The sequence below is a fragment of the Aquila chrysaetos genome, chromosome 1 (genome assembly GCF_900496995.4).
Source record: "Aquila chrysaetos chrysaetos chromosome 1, bAquChr1.4, whole genome shotgun sequence".
In the NCBI taxonomy this organism is placed as follows: Eukaryota; Metazoa; Chordata; class Aves; order Accipitriformes; family Accipitridae; genus Aquila; species Aquila chrysaetos.
In genome coordinates, this window is record NC_044004.1 from 36,404,850 (window position 1) to 36,426,866 (window position 22,017).

Here is a 22,017-nt window from a genome sequence, read left to right on the forward strand (position 1 = left end):
CTTCGCGCTGGCTTGGAAAGAGTACATCGAGGCAGGCTTGGATCTAGGAAAGAAAAAAAAAAAGAGGATTCCCCCCAAAAGCTTAAGTCACCGCAAAGAGATCCCTGCCATCTTCCCGCCTGAGCTCTGGCACTGGGTGAAGGAGGAGACTGAGCCGGCACGACAAATTCAGCTGCCTGCGAAGCCCGAGGCTCCCACTGAGCGTACAGGCTACAGCAGGTTCATCACCAGCCTGAGTGGGGCTGGATGTGGTGGTGATTGCAGGGGTCGGGAGACACGCCTGTTACACCTCTGTTCAAAACACCTCTGCAAAAACAGAATTTTCCTTCCCACTTCCTTGAGCACTGAATGTCCCAGAGAGGGTCAGGCCGTATGGGCCAAGGTCACAAACAAGATTTCCCCCCATAGACCTGTCTGTGCTGGAAACCAGAACCAGCCACAGCCGTACACAGTTACCACCAAAAAGAATTGCTTGGAATCTATTTTGAGCATGGAGACAGTGACGTTTCATGGTGAAACCTGCCTTCCCCCCGCAGAGCTTTGTACCCAGTGTCCATGGCTGCTGGGGAAGGCAGGGGTGGAAGAGGTGAATGCCCACGCACGGGGAAACCACAGTCTCCATCACCCACTGCTTTGAATTTTAAAAAACAACTGCGTAACTTCGTTTCACATGGACACAGTCTCTGCTCAGATTATGTTTAAAAGCAACTGCCCGTCCTTTCCGTGCTATAAAATCCAGTTTGACAGAGGATTCAATTACCACTAATCATGCTTCACAGTTAAAAGCCTGAAGAGAAGAGCATCTTAACCCAGTGTCCAAGGTACACAATTCTGTCTCCTTACCACTGTAGTATTTCCTTCTGTGTCCGATGCCTACATGTTTGTTGTGGAAGTTACTCATAATCACTACCATCATTAAAAAAAAAAAGGAAATCAAAAGTCATGTGTTTAAGAAAATAACAAAACTGCATGGTTTTGATAAACAGAGTTGTTAAGGGAAAAGAAGCCTAACAGTGTTCCTTTAGGGTATATATCGTTCTGAAATAAACGCATAAACATCATGACAATTACCTCCTGCTTCTCCTCTGGGAGTATTTAAGTAGTGGAATATGAACATACACAGTATCATTTTTAAAGGTACAGAAATCCAGGTAAATAGGCAGTGTATCAATTCAGCAGAATTATTTCAGTAAGTGACAGTTTTCACCTCTCCTTTCATATGGAAAGAAATACACCTGTGTAATTACCAAATGTTTATTTTCCTGAACAGCTAGCCAAGCAAATTAGTTAATAAACACATAAAATCCCTACACTTCTACCTAAGCATTGTTGGGGATGAAATACCTCTGCACAGATGCCAGAAATCCACAGTCATTGTTTACGCAACTATAAAGACTCTTCTGAAAACACACATATCCAAAAGTAGCTTAAGACTAAGTAGTCCTGGATCGCCCAGGAGGTTTTTTTTAAAGACCTTCCCTCCCCCACATTACCTCAGCGATTCGTAGGTTTCAAGCTGCATCCGAGAAATTCCATCTTTCCAGCCTAACCACCTACACAAGCCCTCACATCCTGCCAGCCACGACTCTCTTCAAATTCTTCCTATTAATTAGTTCTTGAGCTTCGTGCCACATTTTGTTCACCTCATTAGTGCCTGCAAAACTCTTCTGCCCCTGAATAACTACATACTTGTATTGGTTATAAACACAGATGCAACAATTTTCATCTATTTTGTATGGCCCAGCCCAAGGGCCACTTAAGGACAAGGCTTCCCGGCTACAGCTGTTCTGGAAGATAACTTGCTAAAAATTCCTCTGCGCTTCCTATCTCTGACCACACATCTTGCAGAGGTATCAAGAAAATGAAATTGGAAAAACTGGTCCTAACAAATGTGTGTAAGCAATCAGGTAAACCAAGGCGTGCTGTTGGATCTCACACCCTTCAGCATCAAAAGCAGCAACGCAGCCCAGCGTTAATTGCCTTTGCTGAAGGCTATTGTCGCTTTCACAGGCTGTTCTTCACTCTGCCTGTTAAATCAAGTAATTCACTGATGCTTTTAAAAAAGTTTATTTTCCTGTAGACTTCTTAGGCTGTATCATCTACACAAAATGAATCAGGGTGAGTTTTAGGAGGTTTTTGGCACTTAAAGTCAGTTGGGAGTGTTGGAAAACATCATGCGGTGCCCACAGGTTTAACCACACAAATCCGCAAGCATTACACTCCTGTTTTGACTGTTGCCTCTGTCCCTGTTGCTATAGAAACAGATTGCACTGCCAAAAATGGAAGGATGATAATCCTCGGGGAAAAAAAAAGAAAAAAAAAAAAAAGCCAGGAATGCAGCTAAAGATAATTTTAAAAGCACTCTCGCAGCATTTTGGTATTATATCCCTTTTTATAAGAGAGACAGCCAGAAGCTATCAACAGAAGTGGAAACAATGCTTCACATTTCAGGAGAAATCAGCTTCAAACAGCATTTTCCCTCAATTATCCTTCTAGGTTTTGTAGTATCTACATGGGGAAAACAAACTACAACGAAACAGTTTCTGATCACTGGAAGTAGTGAAGTCTCATTTTCTAGACTGAAGTTTCGTGGCGTAGTGCCCTTTTAACTGAATTGCATTCAGAGTTTCTGTTATTTTTGCCCATTCGTCTTCTGCATTTAATTTGCAACAGCACCGGCAGGTAGTGGGAAAGATCCGGTGGATGCCCAAACCGCAGCCTGTCCTTTCCCGTCACGTATTTCCGCGTTGTTTGGCACTGGCCAACAGCTAGAATGTTATCTCCACAGACCCCCAGCCTACGTGACACTGTCACTCTCCTTTCCTTGGGAAAAATGGCCCCAAACGCGAAGGGAAAACGCCAGCGTTACTTTCCCCGTCTTCCTCCTTCTGCCGTGTTAAAGGCCACGGGTCTGCGGTGGGGGGGGTGGTCCGGGACAGCAAGCGGGACAACCGCCACCCGCCGGCCGCCAACCGCCACACGCCAACTGCCAACCGCCACCCGCCTGAGGCGCGCCGCCGCCTCACACGGCGGGGCGGCCGCCCTCACCCCCCGCCCCCGGCGGCTCGGGGAGCCCGACGCCAGCAGGGCAGGCGGGGCGGGCCCGGGTTCCCGCCGTCCCGGCAGGCCTGGCCCTCGCCCCCTCCCGGCTGCGGGCCGCCCGGCAGGCCGCTGGCCGCCGGGCCGGGATGAAGCTGCGCAGCGAGCCCCTGCCCCGGGCCGGCGGCGCCCAGCCCGCCCCCGAGGCGCCAGGTACGGAGCCGACCTGCGGAGCACCACCACCCCCACCACCCCTGCCCGCCCCTCCGGTAGGGCCCCGCCGGCCGGGCTGGAGCCGGGCCCGTGAGGCTCCCCCAGCCACGCTGCTTCCCAGCAGACACTGACAGGTATTTTGTGATGTGAAGTCCCCGCTTTGGTTCAGGTTCGCTTTTAAGCTCCCCTGCGGCGAACTTAAGGTTCACAAGGGTCTGGTTGTCTTCACTGAACTTTTCCCTTTTATCAAATAGTTCTCTCTTTCCTCTTCATCTTTCAAAAAATGTAATGAAAAGGGGACACCACCAGCTTCAGACCTTTAGTGTGCTTATTGATGCTGTTCCATCTCTTTTGGGAAAAAAGCAAATGTATGTCTATTTTTAAGCAGAGAACTGCAGCCGTGCTGCTTTATTTGCAAAAGCAGAGGAGCTGTTGGCGAAGAGAACAGCAGGCGGAGATCCTCTGGCACCTTTTCTGAAAGGACAACTGTACTACGAAGAGGTTGTGGTTTCCATCTTTTAAGTAAATATTATAAAGCTGACAATTTTCAATACCATTGAAAGAGAGACAACTTAAAAAAAACTGCAAGAGATGCCTATGCCTGTTTTTTCCCCATGAAAATCACCAGGTGTTCCCCCTAAATATGTTTTTCCTACACTCTCCCCAAACATCTAGTGGTATCTTCCAGGCCTCCTAAGGACCAGATAAGTAAGCGGCAGCCTATCCCTAGAGCTAACACCCAAGCCCAGTTGGTTTTTGGCCAGGTGACTGGCCAAACACAACACACTGGTTTCAGTTAACATGGTACAGGTCCCAGATCCAAGACACAGCTTTCAATCTTTGTTCCCTACCTAGCCACCAGTTTTGATGAAACTTATTGAAACATGTTATTTTGAGATTTCTGTCCCTGCCCACTTCGGCTAAAAGTGCATCGCCCATGTATTTGAAAGTAAACGCTTGGGGAACAGTGTAAGACTGGCTGGCAGGTGAACATAAACCTCAATTTCTTGTGCAAATTAGAATAACTCAGTTCAGGAAGATGGAGAAGAATGTAGTACAAGTACTGACTCACATATTTTCAAATGTGATGTACATGGATTCAGTAGTTTGTAGTGCAGCTAGTGGCACAGTCTAAATCAGTCTTGGGGTTTGCAGCAGGAACAGAATTAACTCACCCAGGGCTTCTGCTTTCTGGACCCTGTCCTTCTTAATGTTTGTGTTAATGAATTGCCTGATTTTGGCATGATCACAACTGACCCCTTGGAGCAGAAGACCTGTCTGTTTCTTGATGAGCTGGTTTGGATGTCCCTGTTATATATTGCTGTCCATCCCTAAATTTATTCTTTGAGCAGGTTTTAATTTCCAGATTTTTGGACATATGTCTGTAGTGCCTAAAAATGCATGTTCTCATAGTACTGTAATTTCAGATGTTAGATAAAAATCACTGTCTGATCAGAGCCATATGACTCCTTATAGCACTAAAATTCTCGGGAAAGGTGAGAGTACAGGTGCTTCCCGTATGTCTTTTTCTGATACTCATGACAGCTGGTTGTAAAAAGGCACTGTTATTTTTCCAGAGTTCTTCAAAAATACAAAGCCCACACAGTCATTATGGCTAAGCTCCTGAGGCAATTAGTAGTTTAGACAATTAATAGTTTGGACAGTATTAACAAGGGGTGTTTTGTCATTGTGAGGATGTTTGACTGACTGTTGAACTATTGCTCAGTTTTAAACTTTTGCAGTCTGGTATTGTTTTCAAAGCATACGGAAAATTACAGAGAAGAACATTTTAATTTCAGTATTGTTTTTACTTAGTATGCTTATATGCATATAGAAAAATATTTTAGTAAGGACTCCAGGCTCAGTTAACTGTTACATTACAGTTGTTTAACTGTGTATTTTTACATCTAGTTTCTTCTTCAACTTAATGCAAAAGCAAATACTCTCTAAGATTCTTTTTTTAGAAGTGAAAGTATCTCTGCTGTTGCAGGTGATGCCTTCATAAGAAATGTGGGACAGACAGCTGGGTCCATAAAATCTTCAGACATCTGAGTTTAGTCTTTGTGAAACCAACCCTTAGTTCAGATGTAAAAGCAGATTCTTAAATCCTTGAGGTATAAGAATAGCTCACCTAAGTTAAGGGATGTCAGATAGATAGGGCAGGGCATCTGAATCAGACTCTTACCTCCTTATACTAAAAAGATGACATTTTGGGGGAGGGGAAGAAATGTTGTCAGAATGTCTTTTTGTTTCAGAGATGATGTTTGTATACCACTACTTATATTTAGTTTTTTTTTAATATATATTAAAAAAAAAAGAAAACTTGTTTGAAAGTTCTAAGTGCTTCCACCCTATCCAACTTTCTTGTGACTGCTGACTTACTCTACTTCTGTTTTCTGCCACTTCTATGGTTGCAATTTTTTGTTCTTTCTTCATGAGGGAAATGTTCCAGGTTGAAAAACAGTAGGAGTATATACTGGAGAGTTAGCCTGCCATATGTACTCTTCGTTCTGTGTCCTTCATTGTTTATTCTGTCTTTCCCAGGGGTTGTATGAAGAAGCATTAATACAATTTGAAAAAATCAAGGATACAGATTTTCAAGCAATGTATCAGCTTGGTGTAATGCATTATGATGGACTAGGCACTAAAGAAGACCCTGTGAGTAATCTGGCTGTACACTTTTTACTTTTAATATTAGCTGATAATTACTAAGAGCTTCTTTGTAAGCTTGATTATTTAGTTTAAAATAAATAGGTCTTTGATTTACAATTAATTTCATAAAGTACAGATGTTTACAAAGCGTCATGAAAGAGAGAGGGTTCTGGGCTGAAGAAGTTCTCAAAAAAAGCTATAATAAAACAGGTTTATCTGAAAAATATGACAATTTGTATTTTAAAATACAACTTCTAAGGGTTTGGTTGTACTTTGTGTGGAAGCTATGTTTAAAAATTGCTATTAATTTGTTACTTTTTAATAAGCAGTGTATATAAATGAAAATAAAATGTGTAAAAATGGAAATCAAACAACTATATTTCAAAGCGTAAAACATCTGTTGCACAAAGATGTTTTTTACATGGATGCTAAAGAAGATTGTGCTTCTGCCAGTGGTGGGCAGTAATATTTTTAAATTAGACAAATTAAGAATTACATTTGCAAGAATTTGAAGAATTCAAATTGAAGATTTACATTACAAAAAAGGAAGACAAAGGAATGACTTGCTACAATAAGAACAAAAGAGTTAATTTATTGGAGAACATGATCTTAAAGCGTGGTATGAGGAAAGAATACAAATAGGAGAAAAGGAAGGGTAGGTAACAAAACAGGAGGGAAAACAAATGAACCAAACAGTGTATTAACAAATCGGACTCTTGTCTGGTGCTTAGAGGATTGTCAGCAAAGCAGAAAATATTCTGCTGGTTTTTGGAGGTGGTTCATTTGTTCTGTATGCCTGTATAATTACTACATTGGTTTACTTGCAAATAAACATTTTAGTAAAGTTTCTTTCTTTTTTGTGTATTACAATATGAAAGGTGAATAAGAGAGGAACCTTTTATAAAGGACCGTTTCTAGTGTATTTAAACAGGGTGTCCATGCTAAATCCTAACAGTGTAAATCTTGTTTCCAAAATACTTCTGAGGTCCTTGGATGATACACTATACAGCTGCTCATATGCAATGTTCTCTGTTTGCTTATTTAACATTATCATTTTTTTGTCCATTATGAATCTAAGGTATTTTTAATGGAGTGTGCTGTTGTATCACTTTGCCTTCTGTTAAGGTTGTTCTGTGATTTCAGATACATCATGCAATATGAAAAAGTTTACAGAAGTCTAAAATTGAAAATATAGCAAGTTTAGGATGTGACTTTCATTTATATATGCACCAGAATATTTTTGAGAAAATGTTTATCAATGAAGAAGAGTAATACAATATCAGATGAACATTGATAGGGAAATGTTTCACATTAAAAATACATTGGAGTCAAAAATCTAGGGGCTCTCTAGTAACCAAAGATCGGTTCTGCTTTGGTATGACACTGTTCTCCAGACTGTCCTACCAGTATGCCTCAGCCTTTCTTCAGAGTGGAAAAATTACCTGTCTTGCAGAAGTTAGTGGATTCTCAGGCTCTTTATTTCATCCTCTTTGCAGTCTGAATGCAATAACTAAAATGTCTCAATTTTAGGAAAGGGGAGTGGAATACATGAAGAAAATACTCTACTCTGATTCCCCGGAAGCAAGACACTTGAAGTTTGCAGCTGCATACAATCTTGGCAGAGCGTATTATGAAGGATGTGGTGTTAAGCAGTCAACTGAAGAGGCTGAAAGGTAATGGCAGTCAGTAATTTTCCTAATGAATATAAGATGCTGTGTTACTTAAACTTTCTTTGTACCCATTTTCTTAGGTTGTGGCTTATTGCTGCAGACCATGGAAATCCAAAAGCAAGCATAAAGGCCCAGAGTACTTTAGGAATGCTTTATTCTGTGTCAGTTCTAAAAGATCTGAAGAAGGTAAAGCCCACTTGTACCTTTTGAGTTTCATGAGTCTCAATTAATTTCGAATTTCACAGAAAGATTACAGTGATATATTTGACTCTTAAAGCTGTATTTTAAGTAAGTTCTGCTAGGCATTATCATCTATTTAAGCCTGTATGAACAGATGGCCAGAACCCCTCATTTTGACTCATTTGACACTACTAGCCAAGATTATTTTTTTTTTTTTTTTTTAGTGGGAGTATCAGCGAGAAGGATAGAATGGATTTAAGTTTTGTCAGCTTTGGTAACCTTCAGAAATCAAGCAGATGTTACAGATTGACATATCTGACAGTAAATGAAGCAGGTTTAAAAGCCTCACAAGGATTCTGCTTTCTTTTATGTATAAGCACTTCTTACAGGGTGGTTGATGTAAAAGCTTTTGTGGAAACAGTATGCAAGAAAAGCAGCTAAAGTAAATATATACTCCAACTTTATGCCTATTGTTTAGGCCTTTTTCTGGCATTCAGAAGCATGTGGCAATGGAAATCTGGAATCACAGGGAGCACTTGGTGTTATGTATCTCTATGGACAAGGCATACGTCGAAACACTAAATCTGCTTTGGAGTGTTTGAGAGAAGCGGCAGAACGTGGAAACATCTATGCTCAAGGCCATCTTGTGGAATATTATTATAATAGAAAATTTTACTCAACAGCTGTTGCAGTTGCCAAAAGGTGAAGTTAATTTTGCTTTATTTTTTATTATGGTTCTTCCTGTAAAGACCACGTAACTCAGATTAAAATGATTGATAAATTCATGCTCTTGTCTCTCAAACTCAAGAGACATATGAGAGAATGAATTACAAAACCTCAGCTTTAAAGAGGGAATAGCGAATCTCAGACAAAATTAATACTATAAGGTTCTCAATTACTCAGTACAGTTGAACTTTTCTTTTTGATCCCGTGAAGCAAAACAGCCTTGAACTAGAATCCCAAGTAGACCAAGTAGAAGCCCACAGGCAACCCTGCCTTCTTGTCTCCTCAGTCCACAATCTCCTCTAGGCTCCTGCCTTCACCATTCCCTTTTAAACCCCTACAGTCATAGAATACCAGGCTGGAAGAGACCTCAAGGATCATCTGGGCTAACCTGTCTCGACAAAAGCATGGTCTACACAAGGTGGCCCAGTACCCTGTCCAGCCAAATCTTATAAGTGTCCAATGTTGGGGAATCCACCACTTCCCTGGGGAGATTATTCCAATGGCTGACTGTTCTTGTGAAAAATTTTCCTCGTGTCCAATTGGAATGTCCCCAGGAGTAACTTGTACCCACTACCCCTCGTCTTTTCCATGTGACTCCTTGTAAAAAGGGAGTCTCCATCTTCTTTGTAGCCACCCTTTAAATACTGGAACGTGGTGGTAAGGTCTCCCCTAAGCCTTCTTTTCTCAAGGTTGAACAAGCCCAGTTCTCTCAGCCTTTCCTCATACAGCAGGCTTCCCAGGACTTTGATCATCTTTGTGGCCTTCTCTGGACCCTGTCCAGCCTGTCCACATCTTTCTTGTGTAGCAGGGACCAAAACTGAGCACAGTATTACAGATGTGGCCTGACCAGCGCTGAGTAGAGTGGGATAATGACTTCTTTATCTCTGCTGGTGATGCCCTTGTTGCTGCAGCCTGCATCCTGTTGGGTTTCTTTGCCACAGCAGCACACTGTTCACTCATATGGAGCTTGTTGTCCACCAGGACCCCCAGGTCCCTTTCCACAGAGCTGCTCCCCAGCCGGGTAGATGCCAGCCTATGCTGCACTCCTGGATTATGTTTTCCCAGGTGCAAGACCTTACACTTGTCCTTGTTGAACTTCATAAGGTTCTTGGTAGCTGTTGTGGTTTAACCCCAGCCAGCAACTAAGCACCACGCAGCCACTCACTCACTCCCCCCCCTACCCAGTGGGACGGGGGAGAAAATCAGGAAAAAAAGAAGTAAAACTCATTGATTGAGATAAGAACAGTTTAATAGAAAATAAAAAGAACAAACTAATAATGATAATTATAACACTAATAAAGTGACAGCAGTAATGATAAAAGGATTGGAATATACAAATGATGCACAATGCAATTGCTCACCACCTGCCGATCGATGCCCAGTTAGTCCCCGAGCAGCAATTTCCCCCCCCCCCCCCCAGTTTATACACTAGATGTGACATCACATGGTATGAAATATACCGTTGGCCACTTTGGGTCAGCTGCCCTGGCTGTGTCCTGTGCCAACTTCTTATGCCCCTCCAGCTTTCTCACTGGCTAGGCATGAGAAGCTGAAAAAAATCCTTGACTTTAGACTGAACATTACTTAGCAACAACTGAAAACATCAGCGTTGTCAACATTCTTCTCATACTGAACTCAAAACATAGCACCGTACCAGCTACTAGGAAGACAATTAACTCTATCCCACCTGAAACCAGGACATTAGCCCACTCTTCCAGCCTATCCAGGTCTTCTTGCAGGGTGGTTCTCCCTTCCGAGTGTCCACTTCCCCACTCAGTTTGGTATCATCGCCAGACTTCATCAGGGCATGCTTGATCCCATCACCCAGATCACTTACAAAGATATTAAACAGCGTTGGGCCCCATATCAGTCCCTGGGGACCCAGCTTGTGACAGGTTGGCAGTTTGAAAAGGAGGTATTTACCAGCACCCCCTGGGTGCGGCGTGTCAGCCAGTTCCCCACCCACCGCAGAGACCACTTGTCTAGTCTGTAACCCATCAGTTTCTTTAGGAAGAGGCTGTGGAAAACCGTACTGAAAGCCTTGGAGAAATCCAGGTAGACAATGTCCACCGCTCGCCCCACATCAACTGAGCAGGTTACTTTGTCATAGAAGGTGATCAGGTTTGTCAAGCACGATTTGCCCTTGGTGAGTCCATGCTGGCTTTTCCCAGTCACGTGCTTCATTTGACTTGTGATAGCCCCCAGGAGGATTCGTTCCATAACTTTCCGAGGGACTGAAGTAAGACTGATGGGCCTACAATTTCCTGGATCCTCCTTTAAGCCCTTCTTGTAGGTGGGGGGGTGACATTAGTCTTCTTCCAGTCTTCTGGGATGTCCCCCGATCTTCATGACTTCTCAAAGATTATGGAGAGCGGTCTCACAACATCAGCCAGCTTTCTTAACACCCTCGTGTGGATATTGTAGGGGCCTATCAATTTGTAGGGGTCAAGCTCTTGTAATAGGTCACATACCAATGCTTCCTTCACTGATGGTGGGTCTGTGTTTGCATCAACCTGGGGCCCAACAGTGCTGGTAAAGACAGAGATGAAGAAAGTGTTGAGAACCTCTGCCTTTTCAGCTTTCTTGGTGACCGCCCCCCCCCCCCCCCGCCCCTTATCTTTACCAAGTTTCATCTCTCGCAATTGTTCACGCTTCCCTGAGGCTGCTTCTCTCAATCTTTGTTTCGGGGGTTACAAGCCGTCTCCTACAATTGTTCTTCCAACAAATGTCTGGGTAGTTGAAATCACCCACAAGAACCTGCTTCTGTTGACCCAAAGCTTGCTTAAGTGACCCAAATATTGCTTCGTTGGCCTTATCGTCTTGGTTTGGAGGTCGGTAGCAGATGTGTACTGCAAGATCCCCACTGGAGACGACCCCTCTGATCCTGATCCAGAGGCATTTGATAGGGTTTCCACAATCGCTGCAGCTGACTTCTGGACATTCAAGGTTCTCCTTAGCATAGAGGGCAACTCCTCCTCCTCTTCTTCCCTGCCTGTCTGTATGAAGCAGCCTATAGCCATCCATCACAATCCTCCAGTCATGTGAGTTGTCCCACGTTTCAGTTATTCCTGTGATATCGTAACTTTCTGACTGGGTGCGGAGCTCCAGTTCCTTCTGTTTGTTCCCCAGGCTGTGTGCATTGGTATACATACACTTGAGGTGGTTGGTCTTTTGGTTCTCATCCTGGGAGGCAGCTAAGGAATATTTGTCACTGCTCTGGTTGGCCTGGCTCATTCCCCAGTTGGTTGCAAAGGCGTGAGCGTTGCCACTTTGGACCCCGGACCCCAAGTCCTTTGGTTCAGAGCTCACCCCACCAAGCTGGCCAGCCTGCTGTCAAAGATTCCCTTGCCTCTTCTAGACAGGTGGATCCCATCCCTCCCTAATAGGCTATTGTCATCGAAGAATGTCTTGTTGTCACAAAAGCCAAAACCCTCATGACGGCACCAGCCATGAAGCCAGAAGTTGATTTGCATTATACCTCTATTTCTGGCCACACGCTTTCCTCTAAGCGGTAAAACGGAAGAAAAGATAACTTGGGCACCAATACTTTTCACTTGCACCCCCAGGGCTTTGTAGTCTTCCTTGATTCTGAACCCAGGTTCTGGCTTGCAGTGTCATTTGTGCCCACGTGAAGGAGTAGCAATGGATACTGTGCTCTTGACAAGTTGTGGCACCCCCTCAGCAGCATCTCAGACCTTAGCTCCTGGAAGGCAGCACACCCCTCGTGACTCCCCGTCAGTCCGGCAGATGGGCGCCTCAGTGCCCTGTAACGGAGAGTCACCCACTACGAGCACCCGTGGTTTCTTTTTGTGGTATCCGCTGTGTGCTGCTGGTGTAGTTCTTCCTTGCAGGCCTTGCTTGTGGGTGTCCGCAGCTGTTAAAGCTTCCTATCTGGTTGTGGCTGTAATGCTGGAGGGCGGGAGCTGAAGCAGGGTCCTGCTTTTGTGGGTCATCAGGGTCCAAGGTGCCTCATTCTCTGTGGTGTCCGCCACAGAAGCATGGCTCTGAAACCACTTAACGATCTCCATCTCGTCCCCTCTAATACTGCGAAGAATACAAGTATTATACAAGTAGTATAATACTCTGTAGTATAATAATAATTATAGTAGTATAATGCTCTCCACCTCCCCCATCTGAATGTAATTTCTACCGTTTTCCACCCCATCTTTTCCTTGCTCCGTGGCTCAATGCGCTTTGGTCCAGCTCCTGTGTCCTTTACAGGAAAGGTAAGCATTGATACTGGGTGGGATCCTGCAGCAGGCACTCCAAGCAGCGTGGTCTGGGACCTAGGGGTAGCTGCTGCATACAGTGACAAGTCATTACCCTTGAGCTTATCGTCAGTTGCTGCTTATGGGGATGCATACTACATCAACATTTTTAAGCCTGGACCACAAAATAGGCATCTGCAGGCAAGTGGTTTCTGGTGATTATCTGCTTGTGTAGAGGTACTGGTCTGAGCCACAGCTCGGCAGCACGGACCAGCCTTTTCACAGGCAGTCACCATGGGACTCGCTGCTCCACCTACATACACGCTGGAGTGGTTTGTGTATGGCAGAAAGAGCGACTTCTGTTATAGGCAGTGATATTCAAAATAGCCAGTCTGTGTCAAGTTTCCATACCTTGAACTAGTCATGGAGGAGAAAAGCCATGTTGGTGCCAGTTCTATAGCTGATAAACAGCACATTTCTGTAACAAACCTCCAGAGCTGCCTAGTGTATGTTAAAAGTTCTGTGTGTCAACCAAATTATTAATTTGCCGGAGATAAGATGCAGACAGACTACTTATATAAGCTGCACACAACAGCATTCATGCTTTTTGTGGTATGAAGCTGCTGCTGCTGCCCAGAAATAAAAGTGTCACAAATTACCATCTTACAGAAGCTGCACCACCACATAGCAGCAGCTCTGGTAATTCAGTCATTCAGCTATGAACACTGTTTGCTATACTTATTGCTGAAAAGGATTGTTTTCTCTGTGAAATGCTGCTTGTCTTTCTCTTGCACTGTTAAGTAGACTGATAGCTATTCACTCTAGTCTAGCTTGTCTCACTTGGAATGTCCTTCTATGTTCATAACAACTACGCAGTTTGCTACATTATGTACAAACATAAAAACACTAAGTGGTTATGTACAGTATAACCTATAACCCTCCAATTCTTAAAATGGTTCTTAGTAAAAACAACATGCTGAAAATAAAGATCTTCAGATTACTTTGATTTGCCAACAGCCTAGTAAGAACTTGGAATTTTAGTGTCATAGAATCATGGAACGGTTTGGGTTGGCCCTTTAAAGATCATCTAGTTGCAACCCCCCTGCTGTGGGCAGGGACATCTCCCACTAGATGAGGTTGCTCAATTGTATGAATTAAGAGCTTTGCCTTTCTTCCACATATATATTAATTTCCCTGAAATATTTTAATTGGAACAATTAGCATAAAATATACTGCCTTTTATAACTAGTATAACTATAGTGAAAGTGACTGCAAAAGTTACATATTTGTTTGCTATTTAATATCATAATATTCAAGTAAGACTAACTTCAAATTCTGAATAGAAGAATCCTCATCAGGCTGCTGAATACATGTACATTTCAGCTTATTTTGGATTATGAATGATGTAAATGGAAAGGAGGCATTGTGAAGTCATAAATGGTTGACTTAAATTATTGCTTGAAATAGCATTATCTAACCTAATGCTGTAAATTCCACAACAGGATTACAGAAAACGATGACATCGATATGTTAGCAAAGGTAACCGACTGTCTTCCTACATATGTAGCCAAGGGAGTTGCTATGGCTGCTTTCTACCTGGCTAGATGCCTCCAGCTTGGCCTAGGTGTGCAGCAAGATCAAGCTGCTGCCAAAAAATGCTATTCTAAGGTAAGTTGAGAAGTCTTACAGGCTAGTTCATATCTCATGAAATTGCGTGATACCTTGGATTTGAGTCTTTACACTTGCTGTCTGGTTAAAGACTCCGACATTATTTATGTTTTAAAAAAAATCTGTGCAAGAAAATGATAAAAGTAAAATAGAAGTATATTGAAAGCTACTGAAAATAGTCTGGAAAGGATACTATCTGTCCACTTGCTTAAGCAAACAACACGTTCTGCCAAACAACAACAAAAAAATCTGTGATAATCGCCACAGCAAAGAGCTTGGTACCTTGCAAGATAAATTAGCTAAACAATTTGAATAATTTTATCCCCAACTGATTTTCTGTCTGTCATTCTCTCAAACTGAAAAATCGTAACTTTTCCTTAACTTTAGATTCTCTAACAATCACAGTCCTCATTAACAATACTTCAATCAGTCATAACTGGTTGTCATGCTTGTGTTTATGTTTACATTTTTAGCAATAGCTGAGGATCTACTGTTACTGATACATGGGGAAAAAACAGGTCACATTTTTTGAAAGTTCTGAAGTAAGATTTATTGCTTGAGGAAAAAGATCGATAACGGCTTCTAGAAGATGAATCCGCTAAATAGTATCAGTGGTGCCAAAAGGTACAGTCAAGGCAAGATGATTATGCCAACTGCAGGGAGTGTAGCAAGATTGGATATGTGCGTCAGAGACACTTGATGATTTCTGTGCATGTAGAGACCATTTGTTTCTGCAAGTAGAATACTTTGAGGTCCAGCTTGGTGCAATCCAAATAAATGGAGAGTAAATGTAAATGATGTATCAATGTAAATGATAAATTATCAAATAACAATTTTTGTGGCTCCTTATTCAAGGAAGCCACTGATACAAGAGGCCTAGCAGAGCAGGTGAACCTCTGAATACAGACATTTTAAACATTTTGTTCTCCTGCTGTCAAAGTGTTATAGAGGATAGGATGAGGAGGAGATCGGGAAAGGAATATAAGCTGGGGTGTTACGAACACTGTAGCCAGTAGTCCTAGGTATGTCTTAAGGCACGGAAGAGGCCCATGAGGATTAAGTTGCTGCATGGCTTTGTCTGAGTACAGCCCTTCCCACTGTCTTCCATCAGGTCTAGTGTAACCACCACAACTGAAAGAAAATGACAACTTTCACTCATCGTTCACTAGCTGTACATCTGAGACTGATCTAGGAATGTCACTAGCTTCTTAGTGTATAGAGATAGATCATTTCTAGTGACTGGTGCCATGCATCTCTGCATCAACAACAAAAGGAACAGAAAATAAACAAGGAAGCTACCTGAAGCAGTAACTTTAGAACAAGACAAGAGCCGTGGGTGTGTTCAGTTTCTTTTGTACCTGGAAAATAAGTCTCATGTTAACTGTACAATTATACCCACTTAAAATTAAAGTCATGTTTGCTTTTTTAATTAACTGCTTAGCTGTGGTTTTGGCCTACTATTCTTAGACCCGGTCAGTTTTGAAAGAGGTGAGAAAGAGAAGACAGGCATCCCAGAGGGTACTGAAACACATGATGGAAGTGAGTGTAACTGGTCTAGGCTGTAAGCAGATGTCTGTTTTTGACTGCGGTACCAGCACATACCATACCAACAAACAGAATAAAAAAAAATAAAACCAAGCCTAACACTATAGTCAGGTATGCTCATTTTAAATACTGCATTCTTCTTACGTGGCATCAGAAACAGGGATTTAAAGCTGAATATATTAACTCTTTAATATTTTAACAAGTTGATTACCTCAGGTAATGTCAACAAAACTTAAAGACCTTATTAATGTTATATTAACAATACACAATTTTATTTTAGCTATAAACTAGAACTCCCTATTCTTTGTTTTCAAAGGCCTGCCTTCTGGATCCTGGTGTTGCTTCTGACCTTGAACTGGCAGCTAATCTTGGGAGAATTTAGTGCTTCCTTTAACTGTGACTGGTATATACATATATTTCCTACAATAAACCAACTTTAAACTCCAGCAATTGTAGACTGGTCATCACTTACTGCTTGCTTTTCAGCTTTCTATAAATTATTATTTAAAGCAATATACTGATTCTTTATCTAAAAAAAAAAAAGAGAAACCAAAGAGCTCACACTCTTCCTTTAACTGAGATGAGGCAGACTTTTAAAAATGCTGTTGAAGACTTCAGGTTTATTACAGACATTTTACTGGGACAGATGTCCTGTGTTTTCTTCATGTCATACAGCACATGAATCAAACCAAAACCAAATAAAAATGGTTGTTTCCTTTTCTGCATTTTTAGTATTTATACATTAAATTTGCATATTCTGAAAAGCTAGACCCCAAACTTGTCTTGTTTTCCCATAGAACCCATTCACAGGTCATGACTATTTTTAAATCTTACTTTTGTTAGTGGTGTGTATACTTTCTGTCACATGCTTGGTTAATGCATCTAGATCTACTTATGTGTCTTAACACATTTTACTCTTAGACTGCAGAGATTCAAAGTTGGAAATTGGTCTGTATGACACTAAGCTTTACAGTTCAAACCGTGTCAACTTCTAAAACTAGAAAATGCTACTTAAAGAACTATGGAAAAAAAACCATTAGTATGGAAACATTCAATGTGCGTGTCCTCTGCACAAGGCCTGTTTTCCTCCATCATTCTTCATACTGCATTTACACTGCCCCTGTTTGTCCCAGAAATAGTTGAAAACCTGTTGGCTAGGAGTGTGTACGCCTGAGCAATGTTATGCTGAATCTTTTACCAAAAGATACTTCGATTAACCACTGGTAAATTTTACTGATTGCTATGGTAAGCTTGCACATTTCTAAATACCTATTTACTTGTAAAGCTTCGTATGTGCAGAATTTGGCTTGCTCTTTAGGACTGTGCTGTGACTTGAAGCCTTTTTTGAAACTGTTGGAGCAGAAGGCTAGACATTAGTAAAAACATTGATTTAAATATAGCGTAGGAATTTTATGTACCTGATAATATAGCCAGTCTTAACTGCAAGCAGTTTTTCTAAGAGCACAACTGTACTGAATTTAAAAGAAAGTAATGAGTGTCACCTAGGGATTTTTGATGATGTTTAATTATTTAGATGTGCATTAAGACCATATTTACATATTTTTACATAAATTAAAAAAACACTGAAGACATTGTTTTCTTTCCTTGTATAAAATAAGGGAAAGATCTGAAGGTTGTTTGAAATTGGGGTATTTGAATAAAACAGCCCTGAGTAGTATCAGGGAAGTGATTAGAATGGTTTAATTAAATGTCTACTTAATCATTCATAGAAGCAATTCATAAGCACTAATCTCTGAACTAACATTTAACACAGGCATTCTGTTAGGACATACCAGTTTACAATACATATTTTCGACACAGACTTCAAAGTAACGTAAATATTCCTTACGAAACTAGTGCTGTCAAACTCATTCATTAGTTGTCAGTACAGCCTCATTATCAAGTACTGCAATCCAGTTGTGTTATTTATTGCTTACAAATGCTTCAAACTACGGGAAATCTTTGGTAAAAATAAAATTGATAAAATTTTCACAATAGCTTTACATGTAGTATTGCACGACAAGGCTTTTTCAATACACAAGAAAAAAGGAATGCTCAAATCCTCAGTGAGGAGATTAGAACTGTACAACATTCATTAGTTTACCACTATAAGCAAAATTTCTTTTCATAAATGTTTAAAATATTTTCTGGTTTCTTTCAGCTTATATGAACATTTATTTTTCAATCTATATTTGAAACAGAAGAGTAGTCAAATAGAACAATTTAAATAAAAATTGGCAACTATACAGCATTGTTTTGTCTACCCTACTACAGCATCAGATCTTTTCAAGTCTGTTTACTTCACAAAAAACTCAAGAGGAAAGAAAAACGCTAAAAATAATCATAGTCCTCAGCCCTCTATGGAAAAGAGGAAAATAAGTTTCATGTCTATTATTGGACATAGACATTTCTCTAGTGGTCCAATTGTGCAGATTCAAACCTAAGCGGCATTAAGCTGCTCCAGATGAGCTCTCAGCTCAGGACACAGTTCAGTTAGCAGCAGTTCCAGCAAAACCTGAAAAACAGAAAAGAGTCAAGATGAGCGCAGGTGCCAAATGAGAACAACTTCTTCCTTTCTGTCACGCTTAGAGCATCACAGGTAACAGAAGCGTGTAGGGTCATTCTCCTCCTCATTCACGCAACTACTTTTCTTTCATCCTGAAGTTAGCACGCACCCTAGAGATAACACGGGAAGTGCCTTAAGGCTGAAAGAAGGGAAGTGCCACGGGCAGCTGCTTTCAGATGGGGATTTCCCACCCTGTACAAACTGGTGCTGTTCTGTACACGAGCAAGCGCCAGGGCATGCACCTCCCGAGCGGGCTGCCTCCGCTCCTGTGCCGAGGCTGCGTTATGTGCCTGGCTGCTGCAGGAAACGAGCCAGAAGAGGCTGACTGAGAGCAAAGGTATTGTACTTGGATCCAGCTGCATACTCCGACCAGTCCCAACCAACAGTAGAGGATAGGGACTTCTGGAGGGCTGTCAGGTCCTAACTGTGAGCCAGGCCTGGAGCTCTCCTTTCCTAGGATTCTCCAAGGTATGTTTCTTTTTCTCAGCTCCACGAAGAGATCAGTTTGCACCTTATGAAGTCAGGCAAGTTGGATGTGGTAGAGGATCTCTTTTAGACAAAAAGCAATACTGTTTTTAACCAGCTTTGTTATTCAAAATTAGTCAAGTGATGGAACCAAGTACATTTTTTCCAACTTTAGTAACAAAAAAAGTTACTCGCACATGGAACAGTAGTCCAACATGAATCTCTGCAAAAGCACACACACACCCCCCTGTCTTTAATACTTGAGTGAGCAGAGCTCAGCAATTAACAGGATTATGAAGTTAAAAGGCTACTTTTCAGGTTACTCACATAGAGTAGATGCTTGTTAGCTTTCCTTTCTTGCAAGGCATTGAACACTTTCACTACACCATGACGGGCATTTTGTTGTCCAACAAGACTCTGCAGAGTATCTGCAACAAATGTTACTTCAGCTTATATTGTTTCACTCACGCTAGGCAAAACCTCCAGCTAACGCCGCTGCCCATAAAGGAGGGGAAACCAAACCACTGCACTTCACGGCCCTTGGCTGCAAGGTACACGGTCCCCATTCACCAGCCTTTTAAACACACAGGTAACTTAGGTCACAGGTTGAAAAGATACCCTTATTCTCAAGTTAATAATAGTGTATACATCTCAATGACAACATTTTTAGTGTTTTAACATGATATATAGTATGCCTTTTAGGCAGTTCACCTCACAGAGTCAAGTCTAATGTCATACATTATTAAACCATTCACTTAAATGCACCTTCAGCCACAGAGACAGAACTCCTACAACAGTTAAAACAGATTGAGCCCTTTAATTGCCTCTCAATCTTCACAGAAAATACTTCCCACAAGTAAGCAGATAATTCTAAGCCAATTATTTACGTTTTGGATTAAATTAGAGAATAGTGATCCAATGCTTCATCGTTAATTTAAAGTGCATTCGGCTATGTCCTGACATATCTCTCCAAACTCAGAAACAAACAAAACCACAAATCAACTATGGAAGGCTATACTAGGTAAGTAGGCGAGTATGTAACGAAGGGAGTAAACAGAGGATTGTTTACACATCAAATGACAAATATTTTGCGTGCATACCTGCTGCTATTTTCGGAGTAAAAGTTGATTAACCAACCTAATGCAAGGGGGTATGATATATCTCTGTGAAGCCATAAAATAGCTCATTAAAGTACATTCCATTCAGATGGAGGGGAGATAAAAGGCATTCAAGCTATGTTTAAGCACATTTCCAAGGGCTAAATGGAATTATTTTGGTTCTTCCCAGATAGGTTTATGTGATCTCTGAAGATTCAGAATTATGTAACTGGACTCCCTGTCCTGTGAATGGGACAGGATGGAGCATCTCAGAAACGTGCCCCAGAAACGTGCAAGCTGAAGAGGAAGCTGCCGGGGCTTGGGAGGTAAGGGCAGACAAAGTGCTGGAAATCCCACCCGATCTAGGATGCTTCTGTCCAGGCTGCAGGTCCCTCTAACATTCAGTGCCCTGAAACCTCTTACCAGAAACAGACAGCAACACACAACACTGACAGCACGGGTAGACCTCCTTCTTCGATTTTGAAATATAAGAGAAAGAAGTAATTGGGGTGGTGCCACTCGCCCTGTTTTCTGAGTAGTGCCAGGTAGCAGAACCAGCTGGTATTTGCTCACAGAGAACCAGCAGAGAGAGTCGACTTAACTTAAGTTCCGTGATGAATTATGACGTACAGAAGTACAGCGATACTGGATTTTGCATCCACAAATAATACCTGACCATGCTCTTTACCAGACTGACAGGAGAGGCAAAGAATAAGGCCAAAGTTATCCTTATTTATGCAAATAACCATAATTTACAACTCTACAGGAAAAATCTAAAATGCAGCAGAACACTATTTGATTAACCAGTTTCCTCACCAGCTATTAAATCCACGATTAAGCAGAATGAAAGTGATCTCACCTGGAATGTTTTCAAGTAGTTTTTGCTGTGCCCTCTGTTTTGTCTCTTGCTTTTGTTCGTCGCTCTTGGCTCTCGGTGGTGGTGCTAATTTCCCATTTGGCCAAAAAGCATCTCGAAACACACCGATGTAGTAAACAAGCATTGGTTCACTGAACATCCAGTGTACAGTGTCACGGATCTGCCTGTAAAGCAGTGTAGAAGGGAGCACATCAGAGCTGGTCTTTCACATTTTATGCAGATTTATTCTTTTTACTCCTTGAAGTAGTGGAAGCGATGCTCGTTTTCATGTAATTATCCCAATTTATCTGAGGTGATTTCACCAGCATCACAGCAAGTCGTATTCAGCTCTGGGTACTCTAGGATCTAGGTCACCCCAGATATCTGAGATGTGAAGAAAGCTACATTTCAATGTAGTCCACAAACACATATTACAAATTACAAATACTACACTGAAATGTGTATATATTTCAAGGATGGGCAGTACAAAGGCCTCACCGGGTAAACGCATAAAAATCAGCTAAAGAATAGTAGTGAACTCCAAACTGGTTGCATGCACAGATGTGCCTGGTGGGATAAAAACAGATGAAGTTTTGATAAAAGCGCAGTAAGTCCCCTCAGATACCAACAGCACATTAGTGAAGGGATTACAAATGGAGACGGCAGCCTCCTGTGGCTGCAGGCACTCACTGTAGCCTTCGGCACCAAGAGTCTGAGGTAGACAGCAGGCTCCAGGCAGTACTGCCCAACTGTGCCACAGTACAGCCAAAACCCTTAGAATCAATAAATGTAAAAATTCAACCAACATGTAAAAAGCTATACAGCAACTTTGCATGCAGGCTATGCTTACACACACACACTCTCTCTCTCTCTCTATCCTCTCTCAGGTGTCTTTCATGCCAGTTATTAGCAGCGTGTGAACAAATGAACCAATCAATTTAAAACTCAGTGAATGGATACCATCAGATACCCTCAGTTCACCGGGAGTCAACTGCGTGACTTGCCATCACTTCTTGTCCAATTTACTGCTACATAACATACATGGGAGGTTTTAAAAGCCATGCCCGCATGTGCAAATTTAGTCACTGACTGGACAAAGGAACAGCCTGTTCTGCTGGTAGGATTTCTGGGC

At 41.9% G+C, this 22,017-nt stretch overlaps 2 protein-coding genes across 7 annotated transcripts in view; one reads left to right on the top strand and one right to left on the bottom strand.

Moving 5' to 3' along the window:
• Positions 1 to 3,086: 3,086 nt before the first annotated feature.
• LOC115343856 (LRP2 binding protein) lies at positions 3,087 to 16,347 on the top strand. Of its 5 annotated transcripts, none has more exons than XM_041123046.1 (8): positions 3,087 to 3,252; positions 3,638 to 3,753; positions 5,797 to 5,910; positions 7,435 to 7,577; positions 7,655 to 7,760; positions 8,233 to 8,456; positions 14,191 to 14,356; positions 16,218 to 16,347. In XM_041123046.1, exons 1-8 carry the CDS (start codon positions 3,189 to 3,191, stop codon positions 16,281 to 16,283), a joined length of 999 nt encoding a protein of 332 aa, XP_040978980.1. In that variant the 5' UTR covers positions 3,087 to 3,188; the 3' UTR covers positions 16,284 to 16,347. The 5 variants fall into 5 exon arrangements, with proteins under 5 accessions (XP_040978980.1, XP_029876251.2, XP_040978987.1 ...); XM_030020391.2 differs by having other exon boundaries at positions 3,641 to 3,753; XM_041123053.1 differs by lacking the exon at positions 3,087 to 3,252 and adding an exon at positions 3,265 to 3,386 and having other exon boundaries at positions 3,641 to 3,774.
• Positions 16,348 to 17,408: 1,061 nt separating this feature from the next.
• The window catches only part of SNX25 (sorting nexin 25), a 91,294-nt gene continuing 86,685 nt past the window's right edge, over positions 17,409 to 22,017 (bottom strand). For both annotated transcript variants that reach the window (XM_030012624.2, XM_030012619.2), the window contains 3 exons: positions 20,889 to 21,070; positions 19,260 to 19,360; positions 17,409 to 18,416 (listed from right to left, as the gene is read on the bottom strand). In XM_030012624.2, the coding sequence (XP_029868484.1) occupies positions 18,342 to 18,416; positions 19,260 to 19,360; positions 20,889 to 21,070 (358 nt within the window). In that variant the 3' untranslated portion in view covers positions 17,409 to 18,341. The remainder of the gene's footprint in view (positions 18,417 to 19,259; positions 19,361 to 20,888; positions 21,071 to 22,017) is intronic.

Coding starts and splice junctions, on each gene's coding strand:
- LOC115343856 (XM_041123046.1), top strand. CDS start 3,189: ATGAAGCTGCGCAGCGAGCCCCTGCCCCGGGCCGGCGGCGCCCAGCCC. Junction 5,911..7,434: donor TAGGCACTAAAGAAGACCCT/GTGAGTAATCTG, acceptor TCTCAATTTTAG/GAAAGGGGAGTGGAATACAT. Junction 14,357..16,217: donor CCAAAAAATGCTATTCTAAG/GTAAGTTGAGAA, acceptor TTGTTTTCAAAG/GCCTGCCTTCTGGATCCTGG.